The sequence below is a fragment of the Daphnia pulicaria genome, chromosome 1 (genome assembly GCF_021234035.1).
Source record: "Daphnia pulicaria isolate SC F1-1A chromosome 1, SC_F0-13Bv2, whole genome shotgun sequence".
Taxonomy (NCBI): Eukaryota; Metazoa; Arthropoda; class Branchiopoda; order Diplostraca; family Daphniidae; genus Daphnia; species Daphnia pulicaria.
Genome location: NC_060913.1, coordinates 14471955 through 14488632, shown reverse-complemented (window position 1 = coordinate 14488632; position 16678 = coordinate 14471955). Strand labels below are relative to the sequence as shown.

Sequence of the window (16678 nt, the reverse complement as noted above, 5' to 3'; positions counted from 1 at the left end):
ATAGGTGCGTGTTGGATTCTTGCGGATGCGATATGGGCGGTGACTGCGAGTGTTTGTGCACGTCGTTCGCCGAGTACGCTCAAGCATGCAACGCGCATGGCATCGCCATCAGATGGAGATCGCAAGAGCTTTGCCGTAAAACTAATTTCTTTCAACACTTTCCACTAACTGCGATTAATCGTTTTTCCCGTTTTTTTTTCTCATGGCAGCGCTTCAATGCAACGAAGAGTGCTCGTCCTACAGTCCTTGTATGAGCACCTGTCCGACCGTCACTTGCGATAATCCCTTGGGCTCTTCTTCACTTTGTGCGGCTGATGCCTGCGTCGAGGGTATTGCGGATGATTGATTCGGGTTTTTTTCTACAAGATACATTTCTATTGTTTGTTTTACAGGATGCCAGCCGAAGGAGTGTCCCAAAGGGCAAATCCACCGATCAGCCAATGAGCTGTCTTGCATGCCGATTTCCGACTGCGCTTCGGCCCTTTGTATGGTGGTCGACGGCGTTATGTACGCCGAGGGTGACGTCATAGAAAGGGATGCTTGTCACGCCTGGTAAAAAGAAATCTTGGAAAATTTCAAGCTGAAACATGTGATGAATCATTGCTGATCGGAATTTTGATTTATTCCCGGGAATTAGTTATTGTTCAAAAGGCAAACGAGTCTGCCAAGGCCAACCTTGCTACGTGCCTAGTACTACAGCTTCACCTGTGACGATCCGCACTACCGCAGTTCCGGTATCCAACACCACGATCCCCGAAATGGGTATTTCCACTTGCCGTACGGGTTGGAGTGAATGGATCAACACGCATCACCCGAAAGAAGGTGGAAACAGAAATGATGTTGAGCCAATTCCCAATCGACTGAACCCGGTATTTTTAATGACATTTTAATATTGTCAATACTCTTATTCATTAATTGAATTTTGAATGACATTTATTCATCAAGGGTTTGGCCAATGCACCTGTTTGCCATACCGATCAAATGGTGGACATTGAATGCCGAGCTTCTCAGTCGAAGATATCGCACAAAAAGACGGGCGATAATGTCGACTGTAATCTGAAAACCGGACTAGAATGTACTCCCGGCGGAATTAGAGGACGCAGCGTTTGCCACGACTACGAAATCCGTATCCTCTGCGATTGCAGTAAGTCCTATAATCTATTTAATCAATTTGAATGGCTTTCCAATTTTAAAAAATACGAATGTTTTCACAGGTGAAATGGAAACCCGACAACCAGTTTTGGTAGAACCAACGACCAAGGCGACACCCGTCACAAAAACTTCAACCCGATCTCCAGTAGTAACTTCTACCAAAATAGCATCGACACCGATTTCTATCAAGGTGGAACCCACGACTCCGGTTCCGATTTTGGGTCGTTGTGATCCCGCCCGGCCAAACAGTCCACACCCGACGAGTTGCCACCTGTTTTACCAATGTGTCGACCGGATCGGCGGTGTTGAACAGGTGGAAAAGACGTGCCAACCGCCGACCATGTACAACCCAGACACTATGGTATGCGACTGGCCCGAAGCTGTCATTCGTATTCGTCCTGATTGCGGATTTATCACTCCGACTACGACGAAGAAACCGGCTACGACCGGGCCTTGCGTCGATGGCTGGACCGACTGGTTTAGCGTCACTTCTCCATCTGCCGGCACGGGAGATTTTGAAATCTATGAAAAGATCGTCCTGCAGCATCCCATGTGTCCTAAATCGCACATCCGCGATATTGAGTGCAAATACATGTCCAGGGAAGCCGGTTCCAAGAAGAAATCTGGCCAAGCCCGGAGTCTGGCCGACTACAGGTCTTCACCCGATAAGAATGTCCAGTGCACCGTTTCAGACGGGCTCATTTGCTACAACAGCGATCAGGATTCTGGACTCTGTCAGGATTACAAGGTTCGTTTCTTGTGTCGTTGCGAAGAAGACGTCTATGTCATCACATCACCCGACACTCCGACTACGGAGGAAGCCGTCACAACCACCGAACCTCCGACTACACAAGAGGAAGCCGTCACTACAACCGAACCTCCGACTACAGAAGAGGAAGGTGAATGCCCTGAGGGATACGCTTGGAACACTTGCGCTTATTCCTGCAACCAGGTGAACAAAATTATTTTCTAAACTTTCTCAAACGGACAGATTTACTAATTATTTTTTGGTGTAGCTTTGCTTGGCTTACGGTGCCGAGCTGAAACAACGCGGGTATTGCCGGACGTCGGAGGGTTGCGCTCCTGGATGTATCGAAGAAGAGGAGGCGGATGTACAAACCTCTTTCCGCAATCGAGGTTGTTCCCGTGGCAATTTATGGCGCGATGCACGGACTTGCGTTCCAGCTCGTGATTGCACTTGTCGCACTCCGCTTGGTAAAATCATTGCGCCGGGAGCAGTTGAAGAGTCGGACGACGTTTGCGAAGTGTGCCAGTGCCTGGACAACGAATACGTTTGCGATAATTCGCGATGCGCTTACAGTTGGTCAACACCTTCCATCGATACTGTTAAAAATCTGACGGTAATCACCACGCCCAAACCACGACCCGTCGGTCCGACGAAGGCTCCTGCTTCCTGTTCCGGTTGGTCTGACTGGATCAACGAATATCAGAAACCAGCGTGGGGAGATTACGAATCGAAATCCGTGGCGCAATTGAACAAAATTGGATTTTGTTTGACTGGAAGAATTGCCGCCATTGAATGTCGTGACGCCAAAACCGATCAGTTGTGGACGGAAAGCCGTAACAAAGATTTAGTCTGTTCACTCGAGAAAGGCTTCACTTGCATGCCGTCCCGTCAAGGCAAGGGACGTCCCTGTCAGGATTTCAAGATTCGATACTTTTGCGAATGTTCCGGTGGCGACGAAGGACTGGGCAGCACAACAACTACCCCAGCAACCACTACTACCCCAACAACCACAACTACTCTTAGACCCACAACTACCATCATGATATGGTCTACCACCAAAGCCCGTCCCCGATTTGTTGATTATTGTCCTGACGAACACCTGATGCCTTTGCTCTCCAATCCTCTGACTGTACCTGATTCGGCCTTTGTAGCCACCACCTCCAAGAGTGGTATCTATGGCCCGTCTAGCGCCCGATTCGTCAGTTCCAGCAGACCTAAAAGATATGCTGTCAGAGTTACCAAGTCCGATTTGGCCTGGGTGGCAGGTAAACGGGACATGTTCCAGCACATCCAAGTTGATCTCGGCACTCCTACGTTTGTCTATGGATTTGAAATCAGCGGTAGTCCCGCCAACAAGGAATACGTGACAAGTCTCTTCGTACTCTACAGTGAAGATAACCAACGGTTCAGCTACGTCCCCAACCGAAAAGGTAATTCATTAATTTTGTGTCTGCATTTCTGGAATTTTTCTGCAATTCAATTTGTCCAACAGGAAAGCCCAGGTTGTTCCGAGGGCCGCTCGAGCATGACGGCCGTAAGAAGAATTTATTTGATGCCCCAATTGAAGCTCGTTACATCCGCCTTGAGCCTCAAACTTGGAAGCACGCCATCGCCCTGCGTTTTGATCTGTTTGCGTGCAACATCACCAGCGAGAGCATTCAATTGGTCACGACTCCCAAGCCGTTGGACGATGTTTGTAATGACCAGATGGGATTGGAAAACGGCGTGATTGATGATCAGCAAATCACCTTGTCGTCAGTAAACGCCTCGTTCAATCAACTTCGCTTAGGTAGCGACTCCGCTTGGATGCCGGCTATTAATTCGCGAAAAGAACACGTCCAATTTGACTTCCTGGAACCTCGTAACCTCTCTGGCATAGTTACGCAAGGCCACGCGGATGGACACTCCTGGATCGAGTCATACGCTGGTATTGTTTCAGACTCTCATGGTTGATTATTTCTATGTGGACTGAAAAATTTAACTGAATTTTGTTTGTTTCAAGTCCGTTATTCCAGTGATGGAGAGACCTGGTTCACTGTACTCAACGACGACAGCACTCAGCGTGTGTTCCATGCCAACGTGGACGGCAATACGCCAACCACGAACATGTTTGACCGGCTGATTCACGCCCGTTACCTGAAAATCGTTCCCTGGTCATGGCACGAAGCCATTTCTCTCAGGATGGACATTCTTGGGTGCTATGAACCCATCACGGCGACTCTTCCGCCGACGCTCCCTCCGACTACGACAACTCCGACAACACCACTCCCCAAATTCTGCCATCCTTGCCCCAATATTCCGGATGATCATTTGAATGTCGACCATTGTGCCTGTCCGCTAACTCAGAAATGGAACGGCACCGGCTGTGTTCACGCATCTCAGTGTCCGTGTTTCGACGGTCACTCGAAATACTCGGTCGGCGCCATCTACCAGGCTCACGACAGTTGTTTGCAGTGCGTCTGCCGATTGGGAGGTGTTAGCGATTGCCAAAAACCAACCTGCCCGGCTTGCGAATCTGGAATGTTGAGCCACCTTTCCGATCACCCGCAATGCAAATGCCTGTGCAAACCCTGCGATTCTGGAACTCGTTTGTGCCAATCCAGTAACGTCTGCCTGAACGAGTCGCTCTGGTGCAACGGTAATACTTTTTTATTCTTTTTTTTAATTAAATTAACTGAATAACTTTCAATGCTTTTTGGGGGTAATTTTATAGGCGTGGAAGACTGCCCGGATGACGAACGGAATTGCGCTACAACAAGTAAAATGCAAATTCTTGAATAATTTTAGTTTATTTGGTTAATAAATTTTTGTTATTGACAGCTCCGGAACCGGTTGAATGTCTTCTAGCTGTTTGTGCCGAAGGTTACATAGAAAAGAATACCGGCTTGTTTTCAAATGATGGGTGCCCCATCTATAATTGCGCGCCGCCTGCATCCAGACCCACGGGAGCTCCTTGTCCGGAACCCTCTTGCCCTGCTGGATTCATTCTCGAATTACAGATGGCAGACTACGACTCGCAACAAACGGGACAATCTCATCTGGATTACGATCAACTCTCTCAAAATGGGCAACAACATATGGACTATGATCAACAATCAAATGGAGATTTAGGGCAACTCAGCCAGTCCACTGATGAACAACAATCTGCAAATCAGGAGGTAAACTTTGAATCAATTTATTTTAACTTTTCAGAAATTCATATAAAATATTGAAAACAGAGCTGCCCGCCTTACAAGTGCGTGCCGGAGCATCCGAAAACGACTCCTACACCTGTGACGCTCCCACCGTTTGTTGAACGAGATGATCGTTGTTCCATGACCGGACGGATGTTCCGCACTTTTGACGGGACTGAATATTCGTACGATGTCTGCCACCATGTTATGATGCGCGATATGCTCAATGATCTGTGGTCCGTCTCGGGTATGTCTAAAACAAAACAAAATAACTATTTAAAGACAATTGAACGAAAATCTTTTTTCTCGTGTTCAGTCCATGATCATTGTCCGGCAACTGAAGCTGGGTGCTCTCGTTTGTTGCGAATCGATCACAACAAGGAAATCATCGAACTTTTGCCCGGTCTCAAAGTGGGATACAAAGGATTCGAGTACTCTATTCTCCAGGTAAGACTCACAGTCGTTTGCCATTATGACAGTGTTAACATTTCCATTTTTATTAGGCGGAACAGATTGCGTCTTTGTCACCTGATTTCAGCATCCATCGAGTTGGAGACTCTGTCCTATTCCGTTCAGAAGCTTATAGTTTCTGGATTGTCTGGGACATTCATTCCAACGTCAAAATTGGGGTAGAAAGTGAAGAAATATTGGGTAATAAATCAATCGACTATATTTTTATTGATTGCAGGTGACTTCTAAACTGCTTGAGCACATCGACGGTCTCTGCGGATATTACAACCTGAAGTCATACGACGACCAGAGAACTCCGGAAGGTACCTTAGCTAAATCTACCAAGGAATTTGGTGATTCCTGGTCGATTGAAGACAGCGAATGCGCTCCTATTAAATGCCCCGTCAGCTTCCAAACCGCCGCCTGGGATAAATGCTCCTTCTTGAAGTTTGAATTCATATTTTTAAAAGAAGCTGGACAGTGGACTTCTAATGCTAATTTTCTTATTTTTATAGGCAAGATCCTTTCTCCCAATGTCACGGATCTGACGAAGCAGCTTTGGACAAGGCCATTTTCCGTTGCGTGGACATTATGTGCGACTGTATGGGTTCGCTCAAGGATAAACTAATAACCGAAATCGACGCTGCCGACACTTGCGCTTGTCAAGCGATGAGCGTCATGGCCGTCGAGTGCCATGATGAACTGCCGACTGTCGATTTGACTGGCTGGCGTTCCAAATACGACTGTGCAATCGATTGCGGCACTGACGGCTCCGTCTACAAGGAGTGCAACAAGAAAAAGTGCGAACGCAGCTGTCAAAACAACAAGAACCCACATCCCTGCCCGCCCATGCCCGATTTGTGCTACCCCGGCTGCGTCTGTCCAGACGGACTCGTCCGCCACAGCGATGGAAAATGTGTCAAACCCAGTGAATGTCGCGATTGTGTTTGCGACGCCTTTGGTGATCCGCATTACATTTCTTTCGACCGCAATAATTTCACGTTTGGCGGCAATTGCACCTACGTGGCTGCCCGAGATAAACTTTCCAAATTGGAAGCGAAAATCGATCACGATTTCCAGGTTTGGACATTTTATCGCATTTTATTCCGGTTCGGTTTTCCCCTTTGATTTCTTATGTAATACCTTTGTCGTAGGTTCTGGTGACCAACTCGGAATGCAACGAGGACGGAAAGACTTCGTGCACGGATGCAGTGACCATCATGTACCAGGATCACGGTAAAATTGTCACACATACTTAAATAATCACAAGTTTATTTTAATCTGATTTTTAAAATTTAATTTTACAGTCATCAATGTCCGCAATTCTGAGCAAACACATTCGGTGATGGCGTCCATGGATGGCGTTCCGGTTGATAATTTCCCTGTGCATTTACCTTGGGTTAGAATTGAAAAGTTGCCTGGAGAACAGGTCTCCGTCCTGCTGATGGCAATTCAAGTAACAATTAAACTACAAGGTTTTGTCGTCGGAAAATGTAATCAAAATGGTCTTTCTTGCAGGTGGAAGTATCTTATTACATGTACAGTCGAGGCTTCAAAGTTCGACTTCCGTCTCAACTCTATCTGAACAAAACGGAAGGTCTTTGTGGCAATTGTAACTCGGAAATTGATGATGACTCGATGAGCAATCAAGCCGGACTCGGTTGGCTGGTCAGCAAACTACTCAGAGAACCTCCCACGGGTGAAGAGGATCTTTGCCAGATTGCCCCGCAACCGGAATGTACTCCGCTCAATCCCGATCAAGATCCTTGCCTCAAACTCCTGGACAGCGACCTGTTCAAAGTAAAAATTGACATCATCGGTTTCATTTTTTGTTTTCAAACTCTTTGGCTAAACTATTTGTATTCTATTCCAGATGTGCAATGCTGTAGTTGACCCATTTCCCTACATTGCAGCCTGCCAATACGATACGTGCAAGAGCAGCGATCCAGCCACGGCCGCTTGTCCTTCGTTCGAATCCTACGCTCGTGAATGCTCCCGTTACCAAGTTTGTTTGAATTGGCGCTCGTCTCAACTCTGCCCGATTGAATGTCCGTCTGGCATGGAACACCAACAGTGCGGTTCCGGTTGCCAATCCATTTGCGGACAAGACAAGGATTTGACATTTACTTGCCCCATGAGCGTTAATGATGGCTGTTACTGTCCGACTGGTCACGCCTTCAATCAGGAACTTGGACGCTGTGTCCCTCAAGATCATTGTGAACCTTGCGACAGCGAAGGCCATTACAAAGGTCCAGGACAATTTAAATTCTTTCAGATTTTTTGAATTCCATTTAAACCATTTTGTTTACTACAGGAGACCATTGGAAACCAGATGCTTGCACGACTTGCTCCTGCGATGATGACGGACATGTTCAATGCGTCAAAAGAAGTTGCGCATTGGAAGAGTGCCCACCTGAGCATGAACGATCGATTATCCAGCCAGGAGAGAATGAATGCTGTCCAACTGTCAAGTGCATGAAGGAAGAAAATTTGGTCACCAAAAAGCCTTGCCCGGAAGTTCCAGTACCTATGTGCGGACAATATCAAGTTCTTCGTTACCAGAATATCGACGGATGTCCCCGACAAGTATGCGAGTGTATTCCGTTCGACGAATGCCCGCCCATGGACACACCCGCTGCCAATCCTCTAGTCGGAGTCAGTTATCACGTCAACACGACGGGCTGCTGTTATCACCTGGACCGAGTTTGCTCATTAGACGAATGCCCACCGAAGCCCGAGTGCCCACCGTTCTACGAGATTGAAGTCAAGGCCAGTTGGGAAGAGCTCTGCTGTCCAGAATTCAGTTGTGTTCCACCGAAGGATGTCTGCGTTTACGAACATGTCTACGCTCAACATCAGAACCTTGAAATTCTCACCACGACAACTCCTCAGCCCAAAGGAAAACCGAAAAAGGGCGTCAAAGGAAAGCGTAGCATACAATTCCGCCAGGATTCTCTCATCCAGCAGTACGGCATCAACGCCACTTGGAAAGACGGACCTTGTCTCGAATGTATGTGCAGTACAATTCTTTGTGCAATTTACTTTTCATTTGCAAAGTTTTCTTCCGTATGTAACAGGTACCTGTTTGACCGAGTTGAACAATCCGATCCCGCGAACAACTTGCACGGCGACCAATTGTCCGGAACCTGTTGACGATGATTACGCAATTAAGGCGGAACCAGTACCAGACAGTTGTTGCCCGCGTCATGTTCGCATAGCTTGCCGTCAAGGATCCAATACCTATAAGGTAAATTACATTGAATTAATTGAGAAATTATGAATTTACCTGAACTGAAATAGGTGGGAGAGACATGGCCATCACCCAGCGGAGACCCGTGTCAAACTTACATTTGTTTGGAAGGTTCGGATGGAACGATCATCAAGCAGCTCCAAATTGAATCATGTCCGACTTGTCCATCTGTAAGATTTCAATTGTTTACACGTATTCATGGTTTTGTAAATGTGTTATGGTATTTTTTAAGGGATGGGAGTACCAAACAGGAAACTCTTCCGTTTGTTGTGGAACTTGCCAACAAGTGGCTTGCGTATCTGCGGATGGCACCCAGCACGCCGTCGGCACGACATGGAAAGCGGATTTGTGTACCAAGATCTCTTGTGTCATGCGAGACAACGGGGTAATTGAATACCAAAATTTCCCTTGATCTATTCATCATTTTTTCCCGTTCAGTTACAAATGGAGAGCTTGCGAGAAAACTGCGATAAACCAACCGACGAAGATGTTTACAATTACGAAACTATTACACCGCCGAATCAGTGTTGTCCATTGTATAAAAGAAAGTCTTGCTTGTACAACGGCAGAGAGTATCAGGTGAAAATCGTTAACTCAGTTCCATAAATTAAAGACGTAGCCCTAATATTAAATTTCTTGTAATTACGGAAATAGGTGAACGAAACTTGGTCAACGAACGATCAGTGCGTGACTATGGTCTGCAGCCTACAGGCCGACGGACAGGTTGCTCGTCAAGAGGTTATGCTCTCTTGTCCCCCGGCATCTGACTGTCTAGAGGTATAATATAGTATTGATGATATTAATCAAACGAAACAGGCTAAATAAATTACATATTTATTATAGGGTTATGAGCACGAGCCGCCAGGCCCGACAGAATGCTGTGGAAAGTGCGTGCAGGTCGCCTGTGTCTTGAACGGAACCCTTCATCCGATTGGTTCTTCGTGGAATCCAGATCCATGCACTTTCTACTCTTGCGTCGGTAGCAGAGGTCACGTAAGTGCACATTAAATTTACATACTCTTTTCTCGCGGATCGATTTTTTCTTCGAAACGTTAATAATATTCATTTCATGCCTATTGACAGGGTCATGTAACCGAGTCACAAGTTTTGTGCTCTCCCATCGGTGATTGCCCTGAGAAAAATCGGATTAAGAAACCGGATGAGTGTTGTCCTATTTGCAATGCCACCGAATCTCAGAGTAAGTTCCTAGTTAACCTAACCTAATCTGAGTTCTTATTAAATCAATTATTTTATTCCATCCACAGAGAATTGTTTACCTGAAGAGGTGCCACTTGAGAAAACGGTCGGTTACGTTGTTCACGATTCCGTCATGCACGGCAAGTGCGTCAACGTCGAACCGGTTCATGGCCTCACTGAATGCGTCGGTCACTGCCAATCTAAAACTGTTCACGAGCCAAGTAAGAAAACTTATGTTTACATCAATCTAATCGTTCAGATTTGATGTTATTTACCGTGATCGCTTCCAGATTCCATTGATCCGACTAGTCACTGCGAATGTTGCCAGGCTGAAGAGACGAAAGAACTCAAGACGACACTAACGTGCTCTGACGGCAAAACTTGGGTGCAAGTTCTTCGTGTCCCGACGTCGTGTACTTGCAGTCTGGGTTGCAATGGATCGGCAGATCAACAGACTGTCAACAATCCTGTGGTGCAAGCGGAAAATTTGCTGCTTGCCACTCAACAAGAACAGAACCTGGAATCGCTGACGCAATTAGTAGAGAAACAGTTGAAGCAACAGCGTGATGATGATCAATTGCAAATCTTACAGCAGCAGAGCAAAGGACGTGGTGATGCCATTGCACGTAAAGGCCGCCGTTAAGTTTAAGGCGTGACTTTGTGTTTTTAACAAATGGGCGAAGTTGTAAAATGCTCTCCGTTTCTTCCTCCCGCTTTATTATTCCTTAATGTGCATAGCATAAACGGAATCTAGAAGTATTACTTCGTCCACTCTTTGCTTCCACTTTCGCAACCGTTCCGTAATTTTCTAAAAATGGAACGACGGCGACGATTTTCGCACTACATTTTTCCTTGTGTAAACATTTTGTTTTCCTGCTGTTATTACGTTTGAAATAAAACGGGACTTGTAACTTTACACTTTGGCGACTTTAGACTGAACAAATCATTTGCTATCAGTAGTAAAGATAGAGAATGATTATGTAATGCTGGTTTATTTGTGCGTTACAGATACACACAATTCATATGATGAAAAAAATAGGAAAACATTAACCCATTTTACAAGGCCCAGACTCTGACGTAGTCGACTTGGATAGCAGCTTCCTCGCCGGCGGCCTGCCATGTTGGGTACCAACCGGCACGTCCATTCCAGAAATCTCCAAGAGCCTGATATGTGAAAATTTCAGATGGATTATGGATGTATACAACAATGTAATATTTATTCAAGAATTTACGTTGCCGGAAGTACTTGTCCATGGCTTGGGAGCACCTCCCTCGTTGACAGCATCATCTGGGAAGAATCCGTTAGTTCCGCCGACAGCCAAATTGATGATTAGGTAAAACTGTGATGGATCAATAAAAATTTCAAATTGCGCTGATTTTTAAATTGATTTCTTTTTGAAAATTATAGAACCTCTTCGTCGAAAGGAGCCATTTTAGTAGCGAATCGCCATGGGTTCTCAATTTCAGCTGGGAATGCTCCGGTAGAAACACCCAAGTCCCAGAAGCCACCAGCACCAGGTGTAATTCTTCCGGTTTCAACATCATCAATGCTAAACTTCAAGTAATCTAAAGATAACAAATATTGGTTTACTCAATTTAAAATGACTTTATTTCTTTGAGTAATTACCTGGCGTCCATTCAAGTTGGTAGCGATGGAAAGCACTGTTGTAGCCTGGAGTCGAACTTTTGGTCCAGGCAGTGTTACCGTAGCCGTTGTAAGGCCAATAGGGACCCCTGGTAAAGAATTTCTATGGTTAAGTAAATGACTGAAAAAAGTCACGTCATCTATTGTTTACCAATGAAGCGTTTGTCCGGCTTGTTCTACACCAATGTTGACTCCATTTTGCATCAAACGAAGGTTTCCTCGGGACTCGACCAAATCGATTTCTCCTGAAGCGGGCCATGTTCCGTAGGCGTTGTGACGTGGCAACATCCAGATGGCTACATGGTTGTAAAACAATACGATTTAGAAATTAGTTTTCTAGTTATTACAGTTCAAAATTTAATAAACTTACCAGGCCACAACCAATCACCAGTAGGCATCTTGGCGTTCACTTCAACGCGTCCGTATTTGAACGAGAAGGAGTTGACGGTACGGATACGTGCTGCCATAGCGGGATTGATGGTATTGCCTCCTCCACGCGAGCAACCATAGAACGATGGGTTCGTGCACCTAAAGTAAGTAAAGTAAATAAATATTTGCTAATCCATTAAATTACAATTAATTTAATTAATTAAATTACTCGTCAGCTGGGGCACCTCCGTTCAGATCCAGAGTTCCGGTATTTACGAAACCTGCGCCGTAACGATCTTCAGTCAAGGTAGGTTTAATGTGTAGGATGCTGTCCTTTGTGAAGCTGTTGCTGCGGGAGTTGTCATAAACTTGGAATTCCCAATTCTGAATCGTGAAAAAACGGTTTAATATATTTTTAATTTATGTAATAATAAATTGAGTAAGAAAACGTACTCCGCCACCTGACATGGTTTTCTCATGTTGCCAAACTGTAAAGTCTAGTTTATCAAAGTCATCTGAAAAAATCAGAGAGCCAGGTACAGCATCAACACCGTTGACAGTAGTCTGGCCTGCGCGACAAAACATGGCGTTTTTAGAACGATAGTAAAATTGGAAATTAAGGCTGTTTAATTAAATAACATACCGTAAGCTGATCCGATGACGGCCCATGCGACCACGACGATACTTAGCAACTTCATTGTAGTTTAGGGACGCTCGATTGGTAATGCCACAGACTTTGCTGATCATTTTATACTTTTGCGGTATCATTCAAGTTAGCTTGTGTAATAACCGTAGGCTATCAAGGAGTGCCCTACGGCACTCAATACACAATACACATGTACATAGATTAAAATTTGTATCCAAGTGCAACATCCATAGCTCAAACTTGCATACTCATTTGAACCGCTCGATAGAAATGTACGTACTTAAATGATAAAAATATTTGAGCTATTTACAATCTTATTTTTGTGGTTGCTTTATCATGTAGCAGTGCGTCTTGTATTAGAACATGTTTGAGTTACGTTCAGGTTTGAGGCAGCTCTCCAGTACAAAACGCTCAACAAATCTGAATCTCCACATTGAAACGAAGTTGAGCAATGTTTTCTAACTTGGATAGAAAATCAAGGCGTCAATTCGAATTCTAATCAATACTGGACACGTGTGTTATATATAAAGTTACTGTACTCTAATATGGATTACACGGACGATCGGTGCATGAGGTGATAAGATTAAGGGGCCAAGGGTAAACAGTGTAAATACGCAGCAGTTGTTATCGATAAATGTAAACATAAGAAAAAAAAATGCGACGAACAATAAAATCAGTTGTATAATGAATATTTAAAAACCATAATAAATAACTGAATTACGGGTAAGTTTTATTTTTACTATTACGAAATCTTCTGGAAGAATACTTCTTTGAAAAGCGGAATTCCTTTTTAGGAAAAATCGCATTCACAAATTTTCCCATTGTTATCTGTTTCTTGTCACTTCCGATCAGTATTTTTCCATGTATGTCCCGATAAAAAGAAAAGAAAAAAGAATGATGCAGTGCTAGAACAACTGCACAAATCTGTCACTGTAGAGTGACACAGCAAAGCAGTCTGCTTGAATCTTGTTTTGGAATCTTGCGGCCTCGCGGTTTCTGCTGATTTCAGTGGTTTGTTGTGTATACCAAAGCGATACTGAAGGTCATTACAGTTCAGTATTTTTTATCCTTGAAAACAGTCTTGTCTTCTTTCCAAAATTTAGTTCTTCACTGTCTGTTAGCCTGTGATGCTGGTATGGGGGAATTTCTACTTTGTAAATAAGGCTTCACAATAACCTTACGCACGATGGACGACGTTGCAGCCGATGAAAATTCCAATGGCACTGTTGATTCTCAACAAATGAGAATGAGAAAACCTACAAAAAATAACAGCATGAACCACATGGAAAACATTGAAACAAGAAATGGAATGGATTCACCAGAAATAAGTACACCAGAGGAGGAGGATGATGAGATTGTTAAAAATGCAGCTGTTTTTCAACAAATTGCTTTAACCAGAGTGAAAAACCACGCTAAGGTAAGATTTATTTCAATTGCAGCTTCTCGTACAAATTGATGTTGTTCATTCTCAAATTGGTGTAAAATGTGTATTTGGTATTTTTATTTCAACAGGAACTTAAAAAGCAACTGATAGATCAGATGGATGTTCAGCTGTCATCTATGATGGAAGAATACATTGTTGGGATTGAAGGTGTTAGGGTACCACAGAAGTATCGTTCTTTCTTAGGTGATACTCAAACAGGAGAAGAAAAGAAGCGGAAAAAATTACCCTGTGGTTCCCTCCCTGAAAAAGAATTTGTTGTCAGAAATTCATTGTTGACTGATCTGTTTGAGATCAATCACATACAAACAATCTACCACATCTTCATAGCAATCCTGATTCTCCTTTTCATGAACACCATGGTGGAAGATATTGTTGACAAAGGCCGTATTGATTTAGAATTCACCCTCATTTTATGGGCCTTTGGAAACTTACAAACTGTTCTTGTTACATGGGTAAGTTGAAATTTATTGTATATTTAGCCATCTTTAAAACATTGGAGTTATCTACTGAATATTAATTTGCATTCCTTTTCAGGTTGGTATGATGTTTTTTGCTTTAGTAGTTGTCTACCCTGCGTTCCACTATTGGTCTCATAAACGTTTGACAATCGTCGACGATTCTAAACGATTGGTCTGGGATTATTTTTGGTTAGCCTGCTACATTTTCTACATTGGTAAGTTTTGTTATCATGACTGACTGATTTCAACATTGTTTGAAATATTTTGCTGATTGGGAAGTGGTTTAACGGTTTTAAATATTTGCCGCGCGGTTTTCCTAGGTGCCGCCATCTGGATTCCGCTCAAAGAATCGCTTGTTCACAACTTGCCGCCCGCTTCAGCTGTTACACTCTTGATGGAGCAGGTTCGCTTGGTGATGAAGACCCATGCATTTGTTCGTTCCAACATTCCGGTAGCCCTTTTCTATTTTAATCAACGGCAAAGCAGAGATGAACGAACAAGTGTCGAAGATGATGCCAATCAGGCTCCTTGCCCAGATTTTTCTAAATATCTATACTTTATGTTCGCTCCAACACTGGTTTACCGAGACCGTTATCCAAGGTATTTTTCATTCTTCTTCCTAACTTTAATTCGATGACAAATCTAACGAATGATATTGTCTTTGCACAGGACGCGTTCAATTCGTTGGAAATGGGTCTGCTTTAATTTTCTGCAAGTCGTCGGTGTTTTATTCTACCTCTATTTCATCTTTGTCCGCTTCTGCGTTCCGGTATTATTTCAATTTGAAATTCCCGCCTTGATTTTGATTTTATTTTTCAATTGTCAATCAAACAATTTTAGGTTTTTCGACAGATAGGGCATGAACCAATGACAAGCAAAGCGCTAGTTTTGGCTGTGTTTGGTTGTATGCTGCCTGGAACGCTAGTTTTGCTCTGTGGATTTTTCTGTCTTCTTCATTCTTGGCTCAACGCCTTCGCCGAAATGCTTCGTTTCGGCGATCGAATGTTTTATCAGGTAAGTTAGGTTCACATTGCCCCGTAATATATTCTTAACCTCTCAATGTTTGCCTTATAGGATTGGTGGAATTCTTCATCTTACGCGACATACTAGTATTTATAGTTATATTATAGTATTATAGTTATTTATATTTACTAGTATTATTATTATATTTTTAGCCGCACGTGGAACGTCGTTGTTCATGACTGGCTTTATACCTACGTCTATAAGGACGTTTACGAACTGTTTGGTCGTCGTAATAGACTTATTCCCACGTTGGTCGTATTTCTTATTTCGTCCATCGTTCACGAGTACATCATCTCCTTTACTTTCCATTGTTTTTACCCAGTTTTGTTACTAATGTTTGGTGGTTTTGGAGGTAAGTTTTAGTTGCGGCATTTAAAAATGATTCAATTTACAATTTTATTTCGTTTGCTCAAACATTTTAGTGCTTTTTTCTTTCGTTACGAACGTTGATCCACGCCTTGGTAATATATTCATGTGGCTCACGCTCTTCATTGGAACCGGCCTTTGTATGTCACTTTACAGGTAACAGATACAGTTTTAACTTCTCGTATTCCTGTTGGTGAATCACCTCACGTGTCTTTTGCAGTATGGAGTGGTATGCGAGAATCAACTGTCAGCCCTCCTTTGTAAGTTATCCCTCTCACAAGAACTGAGAACTGCGCTGATGTTGACTCATTTTTCTCTTCTTTGTAGGATGGATTCTTGGAAATTCTCATTCCTCGATCGTGGACTTGTCTGATGTCATGATGATCAACAGGGAGAATTGTGATCTTTAGCAATTTTGATTTTGATTTTTTATGATTAGATTTTCATTCATTGTTTCAGGAAATATTTTATTTTGTCAAAGTTCTGTTTCCGAATCATACTATTATCGGCTATAGATGGCTGAGAATTCTTTCTCAGCTTACATGCACCCCGATCAAGAGAAATAAGATTTTAACGGTAATGAAGTTCCTGTCTTGTTGTCGGCGTTTACAACAACTCAACAAAATAAGCTTTCTTCTTTCTTGTTCTGTGGCCGTGTCCTAAACTTATGGTTTTGCCTAGTGCGGCTTATATTATGAAATGCAATTGTTGGCGCTCAGTTTATTACACATTGGTTTCTACAAAACATTTTCAACTT

The 16678-nt window shown here is 43.6% G+C and overlaps 3 protein-coding genes across 4 annotated transcripts in view; 2 read left to right on the top strand and 1 right to left on the bottom strand.

The window, feature by feature from the left end:
* The window catches only part of LOC124330530 (hemocytin-like), a 30877-nt gene extending 19991 nt beyond the window's left edge, over positions 1-10886 (top strand). For both annotated transcript variants that reach the window (XM_046788723.1, XM_046788722.1), the window contains 30 exons: positions 5-135; positions 210-329; positions 393-552; positions 638-869; positions 946-1144; positions 1215-2104; positions 2169-3330; positions 3393-3827; positions 3903-4538; positions 4614-4658; positions 4721-5058; positions 5119-5320; positions 5390-5520; positions 5577-5702; positions 5762-5970; positions 6039-6603; positions 6678-6759; positions 6831-6979; positions 7042-7323; positions 7397-7772; positions 7838-8533; positions 8601-8770; positions 8824-8943; positions 9006-9158; positions 9212-9352; positions 9428-9550; positions 9617-9766; positions 9857-9971; positions 10039-10191; positions 10261-10886. In XM_046788723.1, the coding sequence (XP_046644679.1) occupies positions 5-135; positions 210-329; positions 393-552; positions 638-869; positions 946-1144; positions 1215-2104; positions 2169-3330; positions 3393-3827; positions 3903-4538; positions 4614-4658; positions 4721-5058; positions 5119-5320; positions 5390-5520; positions 5577-5702; positions 5762-5970; positions 6039-6603; positions 6678-6759; positions 6831-6979; positions 7042-7323; positions 7397-7772; positions 7838-8533; positions 8601-8770; positions 8824-8943; positions 9006-9158; positions 9212-9352; positions 9428-9550; positions 9617-9766; positions 9857-9971; positions 10039-10191; positions 10261-10613 (8644 nt within the window). In that variant the 3' untranslated portion in view covers positions 10614-10886. The remainder of the gene's footprint in view (positions 1-4; positions 136-209; positions 330-392; positions 553-637; positions 870-945; positions 1145-1214; positions 2105-2168; positions 3331-3392; positions 3828-3902; positions 4539-4613; positions 4659-4720; positions 5059-5118; positions 5321-5389; positions 5521-5576; positions 5703-5761; positions 5971-6038; positions 6604-6677; positions 6760-6830; positions 6980-7041; positions 7324-7396; positions 7773-7837; positions 8534-8600; positions 8771-8823; positions 8944-9005; positions 9159-9211; positions 9353-9427; positions 9551-9616; positions 9767-9856; positions 9972-10038; positions 10192-10260) is intronic.
* A 57-nt stretch (positions 10887-10943) lies between these two features.
* On the bottom strand, positions 10944-12719 carry LOC124335993 (beta-1,3-glucan-binding protein-like). Its single transcript, XM_046789501.1, has 9 exons — positions 12628-12719; positions 12438-12553; positions 12214-12368; positions 11986-12143; positions 11767-11911; positions 11598-11704; positions 11382-11536; positions 11203-11310; positions 10944-11134 (listed from the first exon to the last, which is right to left on the bottom strand). The coding sequence occupies exons 1-9, from the start codon at positions 12680-12682 to the stop codon at positions 11027-11029; spliced, it is 1107 nt and encodes a 368-aa protein (XP_046645457.1). The 5' UTR covers positions 12683-12719; the 3' UTR covers positions 10944-11026.
* A 640-nt stretch (positions 12720-13359) lies between these two features.
* On the top strand, positions 13360-16666 carry LOC124334038 (sterol O-acyltransferase 1-like). Its single transcript, XM_046789016.1, has 11 exons — positions 13360-14047; positions 14143-14526; positions 14609-14747; positions 14853-15132; positions 15202-15301; positions 15373-15546; positions 15607-15641; positions 15708-15907; positions 15978-16077; positions 16142-16181; positions 16249-16666. The coding sequence occupies exons 1-11, from the start codon at positions 13817-13819 to the stop codon at positions 16300-16302; spliced, it is 1737 nt and encodes a 578-aa protein (XP_046644972.1). The 5' UTR covers positions 13360-13816; the 3' UTR covers positions 16303-16666.
* The last annotated feature ends 12 nt before the right edge of the window (positions 16667-16678 follow it).

What these genes read in the sequence shown, in the direction of transcription:
- LOC124335993 (XM_046789501.1), bottom strand. Translation starts at nt 12,682, where the DNA reads ATGAAGTTGCTAAGTATCGTCGTGGTCGCATGGGCCGTCATCGGATCA. An exon ending in GGAGGTGCCCCAGCTGACGA is followed by an intron (nt 12,144 to 12,213) that starts GTAATTTAATTA and finishes TACTTACTTTAG; the next exon opens with GTGCACGAACCCATCGTTCT. An exon ending in GGACAAGTACTTCCGGCAAC is followed by an intron (nt 11,135 to 11,202) that starts GTAAATTCTTGA and finishes TTCACATATCAG; the next exon opens with GCTCTTGGAGATTTCTGGAA.
- LOC124334038 (XM_046789016.1), top strand. Translation starts at nt 13,817, where the DNA reads ATGGACGACGTTGCAGCCGATGAAAATTCCAATGGCACTGTTGATTCT. An exon ending in CTGCTACATTTTCTACATTG is followed by an intron (nt 14,748 to 14,852) that starts GTAAGTTTTGTT and finishes CGGTTTTCCTAG; the next exon opens with GTGCCGCCATCTGGATTCCG. An exon ending in GCGATCGAATGTTTTATCAG is followed by an intron (nt 15,547 to 15,606) that starts GTAAGTTAGGTT and finishes TTTGCCTTATAG; the next exon opens with GATTGGTGGAATTCTTCATC.